This window comes from Plasmodium knowlesi (assembly GCF_000006355.2).
Source record: "Plasmodium knowlesi strain H genome assembly, chromosome: 5".
Lineage (NCBI taxonomy): Eukaryota > Apicomplexa > Aconoidasida > Haemosporida > Plasmodiidae > Plasmodium > Plasmodium knowlesi.
In genome coordinates, this window is record NC_011906.2 from 712,436 (window position 1) to 734,362 (window position 21,927).

The following is a 21,927-nucleotide window of genomic DNA, read 5'->3' on the forward strand; positions in this document are numbered from 1 at the left end:
TTCTCTCACCAGATACTAGATCATTGGGAAGAAATATCCTTTAAAGGATGTCGCTCATTTTTTTTTTCGTCACCTCGAATTCATCGTTATCTTTATTGTGCACTAAAGGGTGTGACACTGTTATGTTCGTTTGTCGTTTTACCTTCCCATAGATTCTGCGTGATCGGGGGGGGGGGAATCTTTAGTTAGACTCTCTTTCCTTCAATGTATGAACATGTAATGAAGAAAGCATTGACCCATGTGTTTGCATGTATGTGAATGCTAGGCAGTATGCACAGAGAAGGGGCAGAATCCATTACAGATGAAAATGACAAAAAAGAGGATGTGAAAGAATCGGCTCAGTTCTATTGGAAACAGTTTAGGGTTGCCACTTTTTTTCTTACCCTGTTAATATTAGACTAAGGTAGAGCCCTGATTTTTTAGTGGAAACCCGCGCGTAGCATAAATATAGGTAAAAGGGCAAATAATACGTAAAAAAAAAAAAAATAAATAATAAAATAAAGCAATGAATAAAAACATAATAACAATGGTAATAGCAGGGTGATGTCAAATAGGGGGGGGGACCGAAAGGAAGTACCGCAAGCCACCCGCGCACGTATATCGCGTTACTTGCTCAGGGGAAGTAAAAGAACTGAATGTGGGGATCAAATCGTTTCAGATAAAATCTAAATAAAGAAAAATAATCTGCATCTTCATCCACATTCAAATGCGTACATATAATATATATATATACATTTTACGTATATACAACTGGTATATACAACTGTGCACTGGTTCGTTTTGGACTGTTTATGGAAAAATGAAAAATGCGAAGGCACCAAAAAAAGCGGAAGATCGACTTGATGCTTATCTAACCGGTGAAAAAATAGTTCTATATACATTTTTTTTTTCACTAATAAATAATTATTTCCTAGAAAGAAGACAAATAACAGTAAAATTTGCTTTATGTAAGAGGACAAATAATTTTTTTATTAATCCATATGTATACCTACATGAAAATATTTCAAAAAGGGAAAGGGAAAGGAAAAGTTGAATAGCAAACAAGGAGGTATTCATAAAAATTGTGCCTCATGCGGATAGATTACTATCATTAAGAGTATATTTTTTGGTAGTTTTTTTTTTTTTTTTGGGGATCTATTGTTTGAGAAAAAAAATGGGTATGCATTCACCAGGGGTTTAAGTACCATCCATAGATGCGGCTCCGCAGACACAGTTTAGTTTTTCCCATTTCAATTTTAAAATTAAAATTTTTTTTTTTTTTTTTTTCTATTGTTACGCGAATAAGTTAGAAAGAGGGTGAGATTCACATCCTGGCACTGTTGTATTTTATTCTGTTGGAATTTTCGCTACTGCTAAAATAGGGAGGAAGAAGTTATGCAGGATCATAGAGCATCACATGGGTCATGTTAGGAAAAAAAGGAAGCAGGTTAAGAGAAAAAATAGAAGAAAAATAGGGATCAGGTAATAAAGGAAGACACAACTTACTGCTAAGAAGGAGACTATAAAAAGTTGCCCATCATGCCTTACAGCTCTAGCGAGTCTATATTTGTGAATCCCGGAATATGCGATAATTATGGGACACAAGTGCAGAAATTTTACGATGACGAAATTGAATCCTATGTACATAGAAGTGGAAATGGGAGGCAGAACATTCGCACAGGTGGATGTAGCAGTAGAAGGGGTTCAAGAAATCTTTTATCTAAAATGCTTATGTTCTCGTCATTTTCTAGTTTGTTGAGTAGCATTCCATCTGAGGTGAGTACCTACTCCCTCTCGAAGAAGGGGAGGGAATCGGTTAGACGTATTTGTTCGTATATCTGTGTCGTGCCGTTTTTGTGTATACACGTATGCCTGCAACTGTTGCATAATGAATTTTCTTTTTCCTTCCCTTGCAGAGTACACTGGACAACTCGATAATGCCCGAACACCAAATATATCCGTATGATAACTTTTGTAGAGGAGACGCAAGGGAAAGCAGATACGTACAGATGGTAGACAAAAGTAAGCGTGTGAAAAGGGGAATCGTAGCGGATCCACTATTGGGCAATTCGTATAACGACGTCAGGAGCGATGAAAGCATCGACCTCAGCAGTGATGAGAGGAGTGATGGGATGAGTGATGGGAGGAGTGATGGGATGAGTGATGGGATGAGTGATGGGAGGAGTGACGAGAGCAGTGGTGATGAGAATGACGACGTGTGGAACCTCTCAGACGGATCCCTTGAAGACATCGAAATAGGGGAGGAAGTGTTCGAGGATGGCATCTTGATGAACTCAAATTACGATAAAATAAGAACTCTCAAGTATAACAAGATAATAGAGGATGACGAAGTTCCAGCCGGTTGCGAAAGTTCAGATTTTAATACACACATGACTGAAGAGGATGTAAATGAGAGCATTAAAAATTTGGATGACCCAGTGTCATTCAGGGATATGTTTATTGTGTATAATTCATTTCATGAAAATGAAAGAAATAAATTTAAAACAATGCAAAACACTTTAAAAAATTTGTTTGATCATGTGGCCGAAGAAGAACCTTTGGACGAAGGTTATAAGAAGAAGATATGGGCTGATATTTCTACCTATATGATTCATGAAATGTTAAAAAAAGATTTTGAAGATTTTAAATCTTTATATAAATTAGAGGAAATGGGAAAATATACTCGTGATGAGTATGTGCGCTTCCTAAGGGAGAAGAAATCCTCTTGGAATTTCTTTTTGCGCCATATGGAAGCAATAGGAAGGAACATGATATATAACTCTGTGACAAGGGGATCGCACAATGGAAGGGATCATGCAATCATTTGATGGTGGATGAAGTTAGAACTTGCAAGGGGTGATTGATCAGAGATATTTCATCTCCTCATTTGGAGAAGAAAAGGGGGGAAGTAGACAGAAGGATTTTTCATTTTCAAGCGCATGTTGTGTCACCATATCACAACATATAGTTCTGTTGTACTATATTTTTATCACAACGTATGGTTCTGTTGTACTATATTTTTATCACAACATATAGTTCTGTTGTACTATATTTTTATCACAACATATAGTTCTGTTGTACTATATTTTTATCACAACATTTTTTTTTTTTTTTTTTTTTTTATACTATATATTGTTTTACTTTTTTTTTACAATTTTTTTTGCACGAATTACCATTTAAGTGGGATATGGCACAACTCTCCCTGTTGATAAAACAAGTGGAGGAAAAAGGTTAGCCTTTTTTAAATATAGAGTATAAGGGAGAAGAAGGCACATGATGCTTTTTTCAAAAAAATTAAACGCTTGTTATTTCGTAATAATAGATATATGTTGGAAACTTGTATTAAAACGACAGCGCGTAGAATGTGTATAACACACATGCACGAGTTGCAGAAATGGAATACACATGGGAGGGATGAACTAGCGATTGTATGTCCTTTTTTTTTTTTTTTTTTTTTTTTTTTTAAGGACTTATATACTACGTGGGAAATAATTGGTTGGAGGAGTCAACATATGATATGTACATAATGTGGAATACACACAGTTGCACACGCCTGATGTGATGGCGTGTAGATCTTTTTTCAGACTTGAGGACCCGCTACCTCTAAGTCAGGAAGATACATATTACGATGGGACCACGAGTTTTAATTTATTATAAATTAAAGGATTACGTGCAGAATTTACATTGTGTTGTTTTTTCAAAGTTCATACTAAAACATTTGGGTAAGCAAAGAGGGGGAAAGCGATGCACATTTCATGCACGAATGGAGAGGGTGAGGGGAGGGGGGGGGTCTGATAACCCCATATCATACGTAATATATAAAAAAAAAAAAAAAAAAAAAAAAAAAAATTTAAATGGTAATATAAAAAGGAATTTTAATGAAGGCTATTTTTGTACATACATATATTCAGGGACACACACATATGTGTATGTATATATATTATTACATATACACATGTATTTTCATAGACAAAAAGGAACTGCATTAGGTATATGTTTATAAACATATATTTAAGCATGATATATTCATGGAGAAAAAAAAAAAAAAGAAAAAAAGAAGAAAAAAAAAGAGTTTCAAACACTCACTAATCATTTTATGCAGAAAAATAACTAAAGGCCCAAAGGAACAAACTCTTTTTTTTTTTAAACACAAATATATATAAAATATATACAATTCAAAAATTGAACAAATGGATTAAAATAACGTTTTTTTGAGAAATGCATGTGCTATAATGATGGTACATGCATAAATTATTCTAAAACTTCCTTTTTTTTTTGGGGGGGGGGGGGAGGGGCGTCCTTAAGAAGGATAGATTTCTTTTTAAAAAAAAAAGAAAAAATTGTCATTCCTGTTATACATGGCCCAGTGTCCATTTCTGCTACCTCTCTGTGCGGGCGCGTTTTTTCCATGGCAAGTAGGAATTTAGGAAAGGGAGGAATGTTATGGTACTATCGTCACTGTCGCGGTGTCCAGTGGTTCTTGTGGTGGTGCCCCTCTCTTTTCTGTACATTTATTTGTAGCCATTATATCTTCCCCTTGATCTTATATGGTTTCTCTCCTTGACCCACACGAACCACTGCTTTTCATTAATCCATCTTTTGATGAAGGAATCCATCCACAAATTGAACAGGACGTGTTTGTCACTCTTCCACTTGGCCCAGTTGTTAGACCGATTTTCTCTGATGTGCTGTTCTTTCATCATAACCCAACTGTTCCACTGGACCATTTCCTTATTCAGTCTTTCTCTCCAATTGAGCCAGTTGGTTCTGTCATGCATGTTTGGACATTTAGCCCAGGACTCTTCCCACTTGGACCAGTATTCATCTTCATCACATTTCCAATCAGTCATAATCCATGTAACAATTTTTTGATTCTTCCATTTGAGCCATTCTTTAACACTCCATACATCTAAATAAGATTCATTATTGGTAATCCAGTTTTTCCAATCTTTCTCCATTAATTCTTTGCCCTCTGTTTGTATCCATTCTTTCCATTCTCTTTCGTCTAGGGTTAGGGATCTCTTCAATATATCTGACTTGACATGTTCTTCTAAATCCTCATGGTAGTGCATCCATTTGCTGTCCATAAATTGTATAAATTCGTCCCAGTCTTTTTCCTTTCCACTTATCCATTTTCCTTTTTCCCTTTCAATTGTGTTGTTAAAATCTACCCACTCTCCTTCCAATTGGTTCATCCAGTTTTTCCATTCGTTGTCTTTCCACTCTTCTGACTTTTCTAGTAACCTTGGGTGGTACTCGATGGCCTGTGGAGCGTTAAACTGTAGATTGTTTGAGTTGGGTGGTGGGTGTGCAATGTTGCTAAATAGGACAGAGGTTGAAGAGAATAAATATAGGATTGAAGATATGACGGAGGAGAAGAACGAGCTGGCACTCCTATTGTTATTGTTGACTGGTGGCATTGGGTGTGGTCCTCTGCCCCTCCTCATTAGTTGTTGCGTTTGTGGGTTGTGCATCTGGTTATGCATTTGATTGTGCATTGGGTTGTGCATTTGGTTGTGCATTTGGTTATGCATTTGATTGTGCATATGGTTGGGCATTTGGTTGTGCATCTGGTTATGCATCTGGTTATGCATTTGGTTGGGCATTTGGTTGTGCATCTGGTTGTGCATTCGGTTGGGTATTTGGCTGGGCATATTTCCATAAGGGGAATGAGGGGAAAAGGGAGAAGAAGAACCATGGGAAGGGGGAAATCGGGATGGATAACCATAGTCCATTCGATCATTATAAATATCTGTAGATTCGTAATCGGGGGTCCAAGTGCGCGAGTGCGTAGGGGAATCATTTAGTGCGGTGAACGCTGGACCTGTGGAATTAGGGGGGCTTGAGGCTCCTGGAGGAGTAAACATTTGTGAATTGCGCGATCCATCATCATATATGGGGATATTGGAGGGGGGGGTAAAGGTAGATGATTCAGAGAGCTTATATGAGGGGGAGGCACTGGAATCTTCCGGAACTTTGGATGGCGATGGTGATGTCTGGGTGTCTGTTAGGTTCGTGGCGGATGCATCTGTTAGGTTCGTTGCGGATTTGTCCGTTAGGTTCGTTGTGGATGTGTCTGTTATGTCACTTGTGGTTGTGTCTGTTGCATCATTTGCGGTAGTACTTATTCGGACCGTTTCTGGTGGTACTGTTAGCACTGTTGTTACTGTGCTCGGCGCGTAATCATACACTTCTTTATAGTATGACTCCATTGCGATGGGGGGTATATGTGATGTGGGAAATGGGCTAGAGGTTGGTAGCGTTACCGAATGCGTCTTGATTGCGCAAAAAAAAAAAAAAAAAAAAAAAGTGAATTCTTTTGATGCGCTGTATGTACTGTATAGATATATAAGTGATGAATGTAGGCGTGTCCTCTACAATGATCTCCTAAGCTTATGTGACAAGTATATTTTGATACAATAACATATCGCGGGGTCGGAAATAAAACTATATATATAATGGTTGTGTCATGCGTTATTGCAATGTTATCCGGAGCATGGATGGAGACTTGGAACGAAGTTTGGTACTCGTATTATGATTCCTTCCTTTCTCCAATAGAGTGCTGTAATCCAAAAGGAAAACAAACACAATGGAAATTAAGAAGTAAAAGATTTACAGCTTGCTTGATCCTGGAAGTAATTCTTTTTATGGGAATACTTTTTCGGTCATTATTTCTTTCAATGTTAGAACACTGCATATAAATACGTTATGTTTTACGCCTACGACACGATATGTATATTAAAAAAAAAAAAAAAAAGAGCTTGTGTTCTTATACTACTTTTACTCATAAAATGGTGAATTAATTTTTCCTCGTCGTTTGGAAATGGAGCAATTTACATCGACATATTATGTATAAATGGTACATGCATAAATACGTAACGGAAATTTGGTAAGAAATATTTTCTTGGTTTGGTAAAATTAACATAATTAAATAAATTGAAAAGGTTATTACTTCACATATATATTATGTAGTGTAAATTGTGTTTTTATGGAAACTTTAAGAGGCAAAAAAAAAAAGGTTACTTTTTCATTTAATATTTATCTCCAAGAAATATAAAAATTCCTTTTTTTTTCAACAGAATCTACATTAATATTTTTTTGTCATTAAACCCTGAATAAATTTAAAAAAAAAGAAGAAATTAAGGTAAAATAAAAACCAGTATTTTATATTTTGTTAGTATACTGCATTTTTGCTTATTTACTTTTAACGATTTTTTTTTTTTTTTTTCCTAAAGGAAATTGAAAACTTTGATTTAATAAAAATAGGAAAAGAAGGAAATTTTTCATTTTATTTTACGTAAAAATAAAATACGTTGCAGGGGAAAATGTTCCGTATTTTTTTCATGTTCACCTTTTTCCAAAGAAAAAAAGAAAAAAAAGGAAAAAAAAAAGCGGAATACGCGGAGGCATTTGTCCATTGCTCTTTTCACATGGTTATTGGGTCTTTTCTTTTTTTGTATTCTTCATTCCCACTAGAGAAGAAAAAGGCGGTACGATTATTAGCTATATATGAAAAAATATATTTTATATAATATAATCTAGGTTTGAATGATCAGAAATTTTGTAAATTGCAAAAAAAGGGGGGGGGGAAAAAAAAAAAAAAAAAAAGGCATATACATTTATACATTCATCTTACATGCACATGAAAAATAATTTCCTGTATATATTAATTCTGAACCTAATTTTTATTCTATTTTCCTAGTTATGCTAAAGAAAAAACCTTTTTTAAAAATAATTATATATTTATTATTTTATTTTTTCTTTTTTACATTGGCATTGCAATTTTATTAATTTATATTTAAAAGTATGTTTTTAGCTGGAAAATGGGGGGGAAGGCGTAGGAAAATAAAGAAATCGACTCAGAAAAGTGGCTGGCCCCTATTTTCATTTTTCTCTTATATATTTATTCCTTTCTGTGCCATTTTAGAAGATAAAAATTATTTTATTATTTTCTACATTTTCCAAATTTCGGCATTTCCTGCATTTCTGATTAGCATAGCAGTAAGTCAGAGGGGTACCTCTTTTTTTTTTACCATTTTCAGAGGGTTGAATTACGCTGAGCATTATTTTTTTATGCATAGTTGGTAAGGTTTTTTTGCAATGAGAGGAACGTGCGTGTGCCCGTCAATATATTTTAACAAAAGAGGAACCAATCATATAATAGGTAGCGGTAGTCCTCTACTAGTGGTCCCTAATGCCTAGCGCGTCTGCAATGAGTAGTAACATGGGGTTTACTTGAATGAAGGCGTCCTTTTCTCACGGTTCAGGAATGTATATAATAATATATATGCATTGATTTATTTACATTATTCATAGATGAAAAAGAAAAAAAAAAAAAAAATGGAATAAAAAAAAAAAAAATAATAAAATAGCAATTTACTCAAATGGGCAATAAAATAAATTGTGCATGTAAAACTTAGCGGCGCGCTGTTTCTACCAGGGGGGGGGGCACCACATCTAGGCACATTCATCTGCTCATGTACCTCCAGCACGCTGGTGAAGTGGCATAATTAGTTTACCCTTAGAAAAGGTTCCTCTATATTCCTGTTATATCAATGGACCTTTCTTAAAAAGTATCACTATATGGAGTTAAGAGTTATCCGTAAAAAAAAAAAAAGAAAAAAAAAGAAAAAAGAAAAATCTACTAAGTCTTCTGAGCGTTTACATGGTTTGAGCGTTGATGTGAAGGTTTTATTTTCTTCCCAATGTCTTAAAAAGATTCTCTCCGTTTGTATAAAATTGGAAAATGGTACATGTGATAATGTTGCGTGAGTATTACACGGAGAAGGTGGTGTATCGCCGGGCTGTAGGCCATACATATAAGTTTGATACATTCCCCATCTGCGCACCGGACAGTAAAATTTCTTGAAAAAAGATCAAAGGGGGCTACACTACTTTAACAAATTTTTTACAAAATGGAAGAGAAATAAGTTGCTACACATATATAGCTGCTATATGCTCTTTGCAAACTGTGGTATTCCTTTTTTTTTTTTTTTTTTTTCTTTGTAAGCTAAATTTCAAGTACCCCTATGGCAGAGGAAGAGGAGGATTTCCACACTCCTGCTCTCCCGCTTTGTTTCTGCTTAGCCGACTAGTTGCCTCACATATAACATGCCTCCGTTGTTAATCATATTTAGAAGAATCACAACAGAAGTGTGAAAGGCTGCCCATTTGGTTAACACCAAAAAGATAGAAAAAAAAAAAAAGAAAAAAAAAACAGGTTAGTAATGAATTTCCCATTGAAGTGCGAAATGAGGCCTTTTTTATGAGCAATTTTTTTTCTGGAGGGGGGGTTTATAAAACGTCTTTCCCTAAGATAAATGACAGAGGCGTTCTAATAAATAGCCTCTCCAAAGTCGTTTATTAGTTTAGTCCAGGCATGAACAAAGATAATTGAAGTTTGTGTATAATAAAGTTAATAATGAGATAGCTTGCCCTGGAAGAATACCCCCCCGAAAGAAAAAGTGGCAGTAATATGTTTGAGCTATTCACATAGTGGATACCTTGTTGAGCATGTGTGTGAACTATTTAACGGGTAGCGAATCGAAATGGTAAATCCAGAAAATCGTTTCCTAGAGGAAAATGATTCTCCACGCGAGGGATCCTTTAATTTTGTCCTCCTTTTGTTCTAATCGTGGAACCACTTATGCATGCAGTTATGCGCTATTTTATGCATCAATTTCTTCTTCCTAAAAAGATTAATACGGCTTATCTGGATGCTTCTGATTTGTATATGTAAAAGTACGTGCTGATATTGAAGGGGAGAGGAGTTGGCAAACTGACAAGGAATCATCACGGTTTGATTCGTGCAGCCAAAAACACTCAATTGAGAAGGACAATTCCACATGCAATAGATGTGATTGTATGAACGCAAAGGAAGCATCAGCGCATACACACATGTATGTCCCGCACATTCACGTGATGAATAATAAATAAAATAAAATTAACAGTTGACGTAACGGTGCAAATTTTTTTATTTCATCCTGAGAATGCCATTTTGATAACAGTATTTGGTGCGGAGTGGTTCTCATCAGCGGCTGTGAATGGGGGAAATCAATATGGTACGAAATGACCATAAGAGTACAAAATGTGAGGAGAGTGCTCACGGTGTGCCTTTATATTATGTTTGTGACATTGCCCCTTGAGGAAAATAGTCGGGTACCTGATAATATAGCGTTTTTCTTTTTTTTCTAAGCCTATCAGACGGCACATGGATGCCAGTTTTTAATAGTATACATATGGAACAGATTGTACATCGATCTCATAGTAGGAACATCCAATTTGCATCACACCGACGGATTCCTTTTTGGAATTTTATTTTTTTTATTTTTCAGTTTAATTAATCTTGTTGATCGGTCTTTTCTCATTCGAGCGCTTCGACAGATGGGCAAATACATGGAGCAGCGCCAATGTCCCCATGTCGCATAAGAAAATTACGTACACGAAAAAAAAAAGATAAAAAGAAAGTAATAACATCAAAAAAATAAGGAGAAGTAAAAAAATGGAGTAGAGAAAAAACAGCAGGCGGCTAATTACTGATGAACATAGATGCTGGAGTCTCTATACTACTGGCTTTTCTGAAGTAATTCTTCCACTGCTTTTCCTTAATAAACTTATTGATGTAGGAGTCCCTCCACTTGTTAAACAAAGTGTAAGTGTTCTTTTTCCATTCAGATAATTTTTGGTCTTCATTATCAAGGTATTGTTTTTCTTTGTTTTCCACCCAGGCGATCCATTCTTCCGTTTCTTTGCTTAGTCGGTCTTTCCACTTGGTCCATTTTTTTCTTTCATTTATAGACAACCACTTGGGCCATTTGTTTTTTTCCCATTCATCCCATTGTTCTTCTTCTTTGCATTTCCAGTCCTTCGTAATCCATTCCATAATTTTGTTATTTTTCCATTGGATCCACTCCTTCACCAACATGACATCTACATAGGATTCACTTTCTGAGATCCAGTTACTCCAATCTATTTCCATCAATTCCTTTGCTTCAGTCTTTATCCAATTTTCCCACTCTTCATCTGTCCATGCTGGAGTGTTTTTAAAAACAAAGGAGTAGTATTCTGAACCCATTCTTTCATTATAATAATTCCATTTTTCTTCCATGGATTTAATCCAATTTCCCCATTCTAGTTCTCTTTGAGCTATCCATTGATCTTTTTTGTGGTTTAAAGAGGTTGTGAATATTTCTGCATCACTGTCTAACTGTGTCATCCATTTTTTCCACTCTTTTGCTTTCCACTCATCCGTTTTGATATTTTCATCTTCCTTTTCTTTGCTAATCACCTCTTTTGAGGTCTTATCTACCTCCTTTAATTTTTTTTTCGCCGGCTGATGGGGGTGGGTGGGAGTGTAGTGGATAGTGTGTTGAAGCACAGGTGGGGCAAGCAGTGTTGGTTGATATTTAAGAAGGCACAACACCGTAGGGGATATTTCCTGTATGCGTCGTTACGAACGACGCCACATATGTACACTCGTTTAGGCTAATTTGAAGCCAGGAAAAAAAGAAAAAATGAAGAGAAAAGGAGGCTGCATGCGCCTTATTCTATTTCTTATATTTCGGTAATTTTTTTTTTTTTTTTTTTTTTTTTTTTTTTTTTTTTCTCACTTACCGAATTGATGTACGTCAGGAAAATGTAGCTAGCCAAAAAGAGCGCTATAAAACTTGTACCAATAATGAGAAACTCCCTCTTAACATTAGCTAAAAAACTATCCTTGTATTTTTCAAAAAATGCGTTCACGAAGGATTTGCTATTATTGGGTACTGGTGCTTCAGGAACTACTTCCATATTTCTTTAACATCTAAATGGCAGAATGAAAATTGTTCAGATATGTCTAGGGGGGGAGCTTTGGGGCACAAAAAAAACAAAACAAAACAAAATAATAAATAATAGAACATAATACAATAAAACAGAATAAAATATCGTATAATATAATACAAAAATATATAAAAATATATATAATATAAAAGAATAAAATATTAATTTTCTCTTATAAGTAAACATAAACATGAGGCCAATTTTTCTTCAATTTTTGACAAAAAAAAAATAAATGTAAAGAAAAGTAGTAGATAAATTGTACCACTAATGGAATCATGCAGAAATTAGGCTAAAAGGACTTATAAGAAGTAAAAAAAAAAAAAATTATAATAAAATAATAGTAATAATAATAAAAAGGAGCAGAAAGCCAGAAGTATAGAAGAATTATATATAATTAAAATTAGAAACAGTACAAGTATCTTACCTAAAAATATCATGCGCCGGTTTAAAAAGTATTTTTTATTATTTTTTTTTTACAGAAATACGTACTGCAGCAATTATTTTGGGGTGCGTATTTATTCGAGCCTTAAAAAGGGAAACGGCGCTGTGAGAACAAGGACGGAGAAACTGCCCCTTTCGCGGATTTCCTTTCTAAGAAATGGGCTACTTCGTGTATACAGATGCGAACATTTGAAGTTTTTTGTGCTTTTTATCTGCTTTAGTTGAATTATACTTCCCTCGCTTTAGTAGCAGCGATTCGCAGGGGTTAAGAAAAAGAAAAAGAATGAAAAAAAAAAAAAAAAAAAAAAAAAAAAAATAGAACAAAATAATAAAAAAAATAAATAATATAATATAATATATATATAAAAAGAAACAAATGGACGAAGGACGCGCGGGAGAAATTATAAACAATGCATATTGAATTTTATATGGAACTCGTTTAAGCTCACTGTTTTAGAACATTGCGAAGGGTCACATTTTAGGCGGAATTTGAAAATCTGGAAATAGAACCCGTGTAAATCGTGTTAAGGAAGTTCTTCCCGTGGCATAAATTTTCAACCCATATGATGAGTACACACCATTGAGTGGCAATGTTTTAGATCTAAATGGGGGTTAGGACATCTTTTCCGTAGTATCCATTTTGCAGTTAATCATTTGTAACGGGGATGGAACCATGTTTTATTAAAAATTTTGCGTACAGACTGTTCTGTTATTTATGTAAAGGAAGGTGGAAGCGAACCATGAAAAGGTATATGTGGTGGTGAACTTGTTAGACGTAAATGATTGCGCTTGAAGCGCTTCAGAATAGGTATACCCAATAACAGGATAATAGGCTAGTAAGAAAAAGGAAAATTTTATACTGAGTCTATGCAAAAATTAATTCCTTTTCTGTTTTATTCAGCTTTGTTTCATTATAAAATTTTTGATGAATCGAAAATTGCAAAATTGGATGCTCACATTACGCTACACCTGTTCCTAGGCTCCTTTTCCAAATAATTATTCCCCCGTCGGAGGGGGAAGAAATATATATACATATTTTCTCTTTCAAATTTGCATATCCAAAAAATGAAAAAATAAAAAATGCAAACATTTTTTTATATCAAATAAGATAACCTTATTGTGGGGATATATTTTTTTCCTAGACATGGAATGGCGGAGCTGCGAAAAGGTTTTCGACATTTTTGCCTTGTGTGTATCCATAGCAAAATGACCCCCAATAAGGAAAAATAATGGACATAAGATTTGTGATGGCTAGTTAATTTTAGTGAAAAGGGGAAATTTAGGAGGGGGGAAAGAGGGAGTCAACATTATCTATATCATATGTGTATAATAATTTTAGTCCAAAAAAAAAAAAAAAAAAAAAAAAAAAAGTTGAAAAAATAACAGTAACAAATTGGAGTGAAAAAAAGGGTCCTACACGTGTGTATGTTGTACATGCGTGCAGATCCTTACACGTAGACAAATGCATGGAAGTGTGCTTACAGAAAGGTTCAAATTCAGACAAATGATGCATTCTTGAAAAGGCAATTTTGACAAATACATTTTTACAAACAGATTGGAATATAAAGAAAACGGACGTGGTCACAAAAATGGAAACGTGGCAAATCAACGTTGTGGAAGCACCATTTACGTAGGGAATTAATTAGCTAGTTAAGCAGGTTATGTACCGCAGTTTCTGTTGGCATGCAGCATGTTTAATTTTGTATATTGCATGTTTCATTTTGTATATTGCATGTTGGTTGTTGCATGTTGCATGTTGCATGTTGCATAGCGTGTGTTTGTAATGGGGTTAGTTTTCTTGGGACCTTTGTACGTGCATGAGGAATGCAGAACATATTTCAGAAACGTTTTTTGTGCGGTTCATCCGTTTGGGGCATTCCAAAGAACTGACTACTCTTACTTCATGTGCGCACGCCAAATAGGTATCCCCACGTTAAGTGCACCCTCCGTCGCGTTATTGTTAAGATAATCATTAGGGTTATGGAGTACGGCAATTTTAATAACACTTTTTTTTTTTTTTTTTTTTTTTTCATTTCTCCGGCTACATTGAAGAATTATTGGGGGGAAAATGCAATTCACTGGAGAGAACCCCCCAAAAGAGAGAAATAAAGTGAGGGAAAGCAAAGTAATAATGAGTAAAGTTGTTAGTAGTGATATCGAGAATATTAAACAACTCTCCTTCCCTCAGGTTGGCCATTTCCTCCTCATCCGCGTGTCCCCTCAGATGCTCTTTTCATACTTATCTTGCATAAGCGAATGGTGTCTATCCGCAATCCAGGCCACCCAGCGCTTTTCCGAGATCCACTTTCTGACCAAGGATTCTTTCACTTCCTCGAGCGAGTTGTATTTGTTTGCCTTCCACTTATTCCATGCATCCCATTCATGATTGTTCATGTATAAATCCTGCTTCTCCTTTACCCAATCGTCCCACTCCTGTTGCTCTCTAGTAATTCGTTTGTTCCATCTGCGCCAATTTTTTTGAACCAATTTAAATAATGACTTGACCCACTTTTTCTTTGTCATTTTTTCCCAGTATGCGTTTTCACTGAGCTTCCAGTTTTTGGATAACCAACTCGAAATTTTGCTACTGTTCCATTTAGTCCATTCATTCATAATCCAAGTATTTAGATGGTGTTCAGTTTGGTTGACCCACTCATGCCATTCTTTGTCCAAGAAGACTTTTAACTCTTCGTTTGCCCAGTGTTCCCAGTGCGACTCATTCCATGAAAGAGACCTTTTGAGGATATAAAGTTTATATGAAATATCGATATATTCATGGTAATTATCCCACTTTTGTTCAATTTCTTTGATCCACGCTTCCCAGTAGTGTTCTCTCTGTTCAAGCCATTTCTGTTTTATTTTATTAATGGCGTTGTCAAATTTTTCCCAATCTGGTTCTAAGCGGTTCATCCAGTTTTTCCATGCGTAACATTTCATGTCTTCCGATTCTTTTATCAGCTTCTGTTCGAAGTAAATCTCTCCCGTGGTGTCGTATTTGTTCTTTCTTTTCCTATTAGCGGACTGTGAAAAAAAGGAAGGAGGTTAGGAAAAAGAGCGTTTAAAAAATGGGGAGTACGTGGGGTAAGGGGCAGGGCTTAGTGGGTGTGCCCCCGTCGCGTTCTATAGGTCCATCACGTATTGCCCTGTTTAGCAGTTCACCAATTATGATTCCTGCGGAGGGCAACTTGGTCCAATTTTTATCTCTTACCATGCTATAACTCATGAAAAGCAGTGCATAACACGTCAAGCTGAATAGAGCGATGTATATAACTGTCATTAAAGAATCCTCATTAATTTCCGGTAAGTATTGCCTTAGTCCCTGCATATTTAACATCGGAAGGAAGTTCTTCTGGCGGGTGATGGCATTTCCATATCCCTCTAGCTCCATTTTGTTTTCCTTCGGGTATTTAGGTCCTTTTTGTTAATTTTTGCTCCGTCTGTGGGTAGGCGGATTGCTATTTTTATCTTTCCAGTTTGATACTGACAAAGATATCAGCTTTGAGGTAAAAATTGGTTCACAGAAATTTAAGATGCTTGCTGATTCGGCGTGGTCCACTTCTTTCTTGCGAGCATCTCATTTTTATGTCGAATTAGAAGGGTCCAGTGCGCAGCGCTATGGAACTATACGCGCGGTCGAACTGCAGAACTACAATAGAAAGAGAGGCAGATCGAGAAGAAAATAAAGAATAAGTAGCGGGAAAAAGAAAAATGTATAACTCGTATATATTAAATTTTACGAGATTCACAGGAGGATGTCGAAATAACGGCGTAATGGAGGTAGATCCATAAAGTACATAGAAGGTTAACGTCCAAGTTACGTAACCGGTAGTTTGATTTTTTGGAAAAGGTCACTTAAAAAAATTACTCATTGTTTGATGTGAACAAATTAGCAAATCAGCTGATTGGTAGTCATTCAATTTTAGCGTAGCTTCTTTTTTACCCTTCCCACTGAGGCTTTCCCTAATTCATCTTTAAGAATAAAATTGGGAGAGGAGAATTAATGGGCATTGACGGAAAAAAAGAAAAATGACAAATTGGCAGGTGGTTATACATATGCCGTTGTTCGTTATTCTTTTTTTGTAAGTTGGATGACAGGCATTTTGAGGTATAATAATATTTTTTTTCTTTTGGGTAGCTCCATTACTATTAGAGCATTTTTTTTTCATAAATTTATTCAAATAGAAAAAATGGAAAAAAAACGCTTATTAAAAATATATTTTTGATGTCGATTTTTTATGTATAAGAATGACGTACGCACTTGACCTTTTCGAATGAATAATACATATCTCCAATTAAGTATCATTGCACTCGGGAGTAAAAATATTAAAAAGGAAAAAAAAAAAAAAAAAAAAAAAAAAACGGGGCTACCGGGTGGCAATAAACTTATAGAAGATGGAAAAATTGAGCGTTAAAAGTTGGAAACCTTTTTTTTTTTTTTTTTTTTTAAGTAGTTGTATATTATTATATTATATATATATATTTTTTTTCTCTTTTAAGTATTGTTATGGAAAGAGAATATTAACTTGATTTGGAAGAAAGGTTTTTTTTTTTTTTTTTTTTGTATTATCCCGAAGTCTGCACGAATTTACCGCATTTTCTGCCTTTGTATAATCATATGCTTTCTTTTTCCATTTACTATTTTTTCAGAACTATTCAGTGGGAAAGAGAAACAATTTGTGCGTAAAATGTTGATCCATTTGTTCGCACGGTGGCTGAAAGGAAGATGGGAAAATTGCGAGCATAAATACGTATATTCATATGTATAGGTATATATGTATCCCCGATTAGCATAACTCCAATGTCAATTCGGCCTTTTCTCCTTGAGTGTAAATACAACGGGATTTCTTTTCAATGAATTCTGGCAAAGGGGAATTGGCCAAATGTGAAGAAGTATTAATAGGGTGAAAGGAATTGAAGGAATGTAATTCGGAAATTGTGGAAAAGGCGTGTAAGGAGAAGAATACAGAAAATGTTCCGCGAAATGTGTATAATGATGGGTTCATTTAAAAAAAATGGCACACTATGGGAAGTTATAAATGTAGCTAGCTGCGTTATTATTAATATTAAAAGGCGACGCAATATGTTTTCCACCTTTGCATGCGATATAAGGCTTATAAGTGCGGCCCTTTTTCTTCCCCTTAATCATGCTAAGTGCGTTGTGGCATTTTCCTTATCTGCGTTATTTAAGTGTTTAAAAAAGGTTTTGAAATGGTAATAGGGAGAAATATATATATATATATATGTGCAGTATATATTTACGAATTGTGATAAGAACAAAGTAAACTAGGTGATTGTGTTTTCGGGTACGTTACAATTGGTGAATGGTGAATAATCTCAGTTGTAAAGGAGGAACGCATAACGGAAGCAGACAAAAAAGTGATTTCTGTATATGTCTATCAGAGCATGGGAAGGGGGATAAGTCAAAAAGTTTATATAGCGTGAAAATAACCCATATCTAGACTTACTTCCTCAAAAATATTGAAGAGGGGGAAAAGAAAGAAAAAAAAAAAAAATAAATAATCCCCTTTGTCACTGCTGATCCTTCATTTCTAAATCGTGCTGATTATGATGCTACACCGCTATATTATGCCTACAAGCGCAAATATGCAGTGCGCACTTTGTTTTTCTTGTCTATTGTGGGGGGAGGAACATATTATTGTAAAATTCGGATAAGCCTCCTGAGGAAAATATTTTTAAAGTTCAAAGAAGGGAATGAAATTATTCCGATGAAATGTATATACCGAAACAGCTGTATGATTTATTCGGAAAGTAGCTACATATAGGATAACTTACATTTGGAGTGTTTTTATTTTTTTTGGAGGCGGATAAAAGGAAATGTTGTTGGGGAATATGCACAAGGGGACGTGCAGCATATTTATTTGTATCATATTCATATTTATAATTATATTTGTATTGACACTTGCACGTGATAATGCACACGGGATTACACATATATATACTAACACACAGAGGAAGAAAATTATTTAAAAAAAAAATAATAAGAGAAAAACATTTCTCAACGCAACAAAAGGTGGGATACATAAAGTAGTGGCCAAAAAAAAAAAAAAAAAAGAAAAAATACTTAGCTGCACTTGAATATTTATATATCTGTGAACCAATCATAAAAACATCTATTTGGAAATATGGTTAATTCGGTGCGTTCAGTTATATTTGCAAATGCGCTGCGAGTTCAGTTGCACTAATTGCTTCGGACGAATATCAATATGTATTTTCCCTCTGGGGATATTACCATTACTTATTACTATTGTCTTTGTGCCCTTTCAAGTTTTGAGAAAATCGTTAAGGTTCCATTTCGGAAAGTATCCCATCAGTGGTGTCATCTCACTTAGGCTGATCTAATGTTGGATAATAATACAGTTAGCATTTATGAAAGATATATAGTCTTATTAGGAGCGAGATAATGGTAAAACGATGGAAAAAGATGTTATACATTCTTATAAGTTTTTTTTTTTTTTTTCTATTCCTTCTATTCCTTATCTTTTCCTTTTCTTTTCCTTTTCTTTTCCTTCTTTTTCTTCTTTTTCTTCTTTCACTTCTTCTTACATTTCAGCTTACTCAGTTATAGTTGACCCGATCGAACAGCGGATAAGGTGTCCAATGAGGAACGCTAAGAGGGACCTACTGCGGGGCACTGTTTATTTTGATCACTTTTCATTCTTTGCGTGTGAATTACTTTCTGCTTTTAATTGAGCCTTCGCCTTTGCGATTAGGTTTCTTCTCTCATCATTCCACACGAGCCACTGTTTCTTGTTTATCCAGTTGGTGACAAAGGTATCAACCCATTGGTTGTATAGAAGGTTCTTTTCGTCCTTCCATTTTATCCACTCGTCTAGAATGTTCCTAATAAAAATATTATCTTTTTCTTTTACCCAATCGAACCAATCGTCCCATTCATTCTCAGTTCTCTCTTTAAAAGCTTCATACTTTTTTTTTTTGAATATCTGGAATATTTTGGAAGACCATGGCTGATCTTCAAAGCCTTCCCAGCTTTCCTCTTCCTCTCGTTTCCAGTCACACATTAACCAGTCGATGATTTTGTCTTTTTTCCATTGAATCCATTTCTTCACAATTAATTCGTCTAGATGAGATTGTTTTTCGAAAAACCATTTCTTCCATTCGATATCGAGGTATATTCTTCCATCGGTTTGGATCCATTCTCTCCACTGAGGCTCAGTCCAATTTATAGACCTCCTAATCATATTGGTGTGGAATTCTTTATCCATGTTAGGGTTAAAGTGGGACCACTTTTTCTGTATCGACTTTGTCCATGTGTCCCAATCTTCTTCTTTTTCTTCCATAAATGTATTTTTTTCATTTTCTAGCTGTTCATAGAATACTTTCCAGTCTTGTTCTAATTTCTTCATCCAGTCCTTCCATTCTTGTCTTTTCCACTCTTCGGTTCTTTCTACGGTTCCCTCCTCATTGGGGTTTTCCCCCTCATTTGGGGTTTCCTCCTCATTTGGGGTTTCCTCATCATTTGGGGTTTCCTCCTCATTTGGGGTTTCCTCCTCATTTGGGGTTTCCTCATCATCGCATTCGTCCCCTGCTATGATACCCTTAATATCTCCATTCTGACACCGTGGGAGGGGGGGGGGTGATATATGTAGCTGACTGTGAACATGAACAGGTTATTACGAAGAGCAGGATAAGTATAAGGTACTACTGTTCTCCCTCCTGGCATATGTACATTTTTTTTTTTTTTTTTTATCTTACCGTGGAAATAACGCCAAGGGTAACAGCGGATGTGATAGCAGTCATGATGATACCCACGGTTAGGATCATCTGCTCCTTATCAATATTTTGGAGGTTGTCTTTGCACTTTAAGGTTATCTCTCTGAGAGAGCTTAAATGTGGCACGAGGCTGCTGGCAGCTTCTATAGCTTCTTCCATGGTGATTATTTTTGGTAAGGTATAGTTTGGTTAATTGATAACAGTGTACGAAGTAATCACTTCAGCAGAGTAGAATATAATTCCTCTGAAAAAAGGAATTCTATAATTGCTAATTCAGAATACAGAAAAAAAAATATTTCTCATTTAGCTCGCAGTTGTATCTAATCCCTAATTTGAGCAATTCTATATTTTTAAATTCTCGTACTTATCGTGAAGGAAAGAAAAAGAAAAAAAAATAAAATAATCGATTCAAAAATGGCGATTTCTCTTTTATTTAGAGAGGACAGAAGTAAATAGAAAAAAACTGCAGGCATGCAAAAATACAAAAAAAGGCAACTTCCAATTGAAATAGAATTTTTATTATTCTCAGAAATGTATTTTCTGAGGAATCACTCTACATCTAAAAAATTTATTTTTCTAAAATGGTTTTCTCATGAGAATGCCAATATATAAGTATAAAAATTAATTGTAGCAGGAAAAAGAAAAAGCGAAAGAAAAGGGAAGGGAACAAATATTTTTTAAGATAAATAACGCGGGTGAGTTAAAAAAAGTAAAAATATGCGCATAAATTAATTTATCTCATTTTTATATTTTTCTAAGATGCAATAGCAATGAATAGAATCCGTGATGATATTACTAGTACGGGCGGACAACAGAAATAATAATTAATGATATGGTGAACGGAATCACGAAAAATAGAACACCGTGGTCGACGGATTGATATCTAATTTTGTTTCTTAAACTTTTTTGTTGTTTCATTTGGAAGGTCGAAAAAATTTTAAAGTTCAATCGGAGCACATTAAATTTAAAAAAAGTATCCTCATAATAAATAGTAGGATTTATAATTTAGAATACTAAAGTGCTTAGGTGCGTATGTTCGTATGTTATATGAACATATAAATATATGTATATAAAATGGGGGAGCCGTTAAGAGGCGCCTTATGCGAAGGAAAGACGGAATGCGTACAAATATTATGCGGGGCATTATTGGTATGTTCCTTTTAATAATTTGCTCCTGTTATTATTTTATGCGCGCCAGCGGGGTATTAGGTAAAACGGGCCTTAGCACTGATGCGGAAGAGATGTCAGCATTATTTATTATATACCCATTTATTTTTTATATTTTGTGTATTTTTCCGGTCGTCTCATTTAGAATAATAAATAAATAAATACATAGTATATAATCTCATGGGGAGCAAATATAATTAATTTGTATACTAGGATGAAAAATGGAACGCGAAGCAACCACCATTCGAGGGCTAATTTGTTTTTGATGTACATATTTAAAATTTTTTTTAATTTTAGAAGTTTTTTTTTTTTTTACTTGCCGATATTGCATTTATTACGAAGAAAAATAGCATTGGAAGTCTCAGGGGGGGGGGACAAAAAAAGGAAAAAAATAAGGAAAAAATAAAATAAACAAAAAAAGGGAAGAAAGAGAAAATAATTTTTTCATAAAAAAGAACTTACATGCACAAATAAGATCGAAATAAAGAAGCAGTGCTAAGTGATGTTATTGTACATGTCTATATTTCTATGGGGTGATGAATTGATATAATTGCCGAGTTAAGCCGAAGCAGAAGAGAAGGGTGAATGCTCATTTTATTAATGGTCCTAATGGTACAATAAGAAGAAAAGTTAGAAAACTTCCTTACGCCCCCACACATTTTTTTAAAACATCACTATTGTATTAAGTATATATAGTCCCTTTGAGGACCATCCCTTGGGAAGTTTCCTTCTTGAACTTATATTCTAAGTTGCATATATTTTTTATTT

At 34.9% G+C, this 21,927-nt stretch overlaps 5 protein-coding genes across 5 annotated transcripts; 1 reads left to right on the top strand and 4 right to left on the bottom strand.

Moving 5' to 3' along the window:
* Positions 1-1,518: 1,518 nt before the first annotated feature.
* PKNH_0515900 (Plasmodium exported protein (PHIST), unknown function) lies at positions 1,519-2,807 on the top strand (the record flags this gene model as incomplete). Its single annotated transcript, XM_002258254.1, has 2 exons — positions 1,519-1,755; positions 1,896-2,807. The coding sequence occupies 2 exons, from the start codon at positions 1,519-1,521 to the stop codon at positions 2,805-2,807; spliced, it is 1,149 nt and encodes a 382-aa protein (XP_002258290.1).
* A 1,683-nt stretch (positions 2,808-4,490) lies between these two features.
* On the bottom strand, positions 4,491-6,191 carry PKNH_0516000 (sporozoite and liver stage tryptophan-rich protein, putative; the record flags this gene model as incomplete). The annotated part of the gene is made up of 1 exon (XM_002258255.1): positions 4,491-6,191. One exon carries the CDS (start codon positions 6,189-6,191, stop codon positions 4,491-4,493), a length of 1,701 nt encoding a protein of 566 aa, XP_002258291.1.
* A 4,316-nt stretch (positions 6,192-10,507) lies between these two features.
* Positions 10,508-11,769, bottom strand: PKNH_0516100 (tryptophan-rich antigen; the record flags this gene model as incomplete). Its single annotated transcript, XM_002258256.1, has 2 exons — positions 10,508-11,311; positions 11,593-11,769. The coding sequence occupies 2 exons, from the start codon at positions 11,767-11,769 to the stop codon at positions 10,508-10,510; spliced, it is 981 nt and encodes a 326-aa protein (XP_002258292.1).
* Positions 11,770-14,460: 2,691 nt separating this feature from the next.
* Positions 14,461-15,628, bottom strand: PKNH_0516200 (tryptophan-rich antigen; the record flags this gene model as incomplete). The annotated part of the gene is made up of 2 exons (XM_002258257.1): positions 14,461-15,261; positions 15,449-15,628. 2 exons carry the CDS (start codon positions 15,626-15,628, stop codon positions 14,461-14,463), a joined length of 981 nt encoding a protein of 326 aa, XP_002258293.1.
* A 3,277-nt stretch (positions 15,629-18,905) lies between these two features.
* On the bottom strand, positions 18,906-20,151 carry PKNH_0516300 (tryptophan-rich antigen; the record flags this gene model as incomplete). The annotated part of the gene is made up of 2 exons (XM_039113912.1): positions 18,906-19,832; positions 19,975-20,151. The coding sequence occupies 2 exons, from the start codon at positions 20,149-20,151 to the stop codon at positions 18,906-18,908; spliced, it is 1,104 nt and encodes a 367-aa protein (XP_038969522.1).
* Between the last annotated feature and the right edge of the window lie 1,776 nt (positions 20,152-21,927).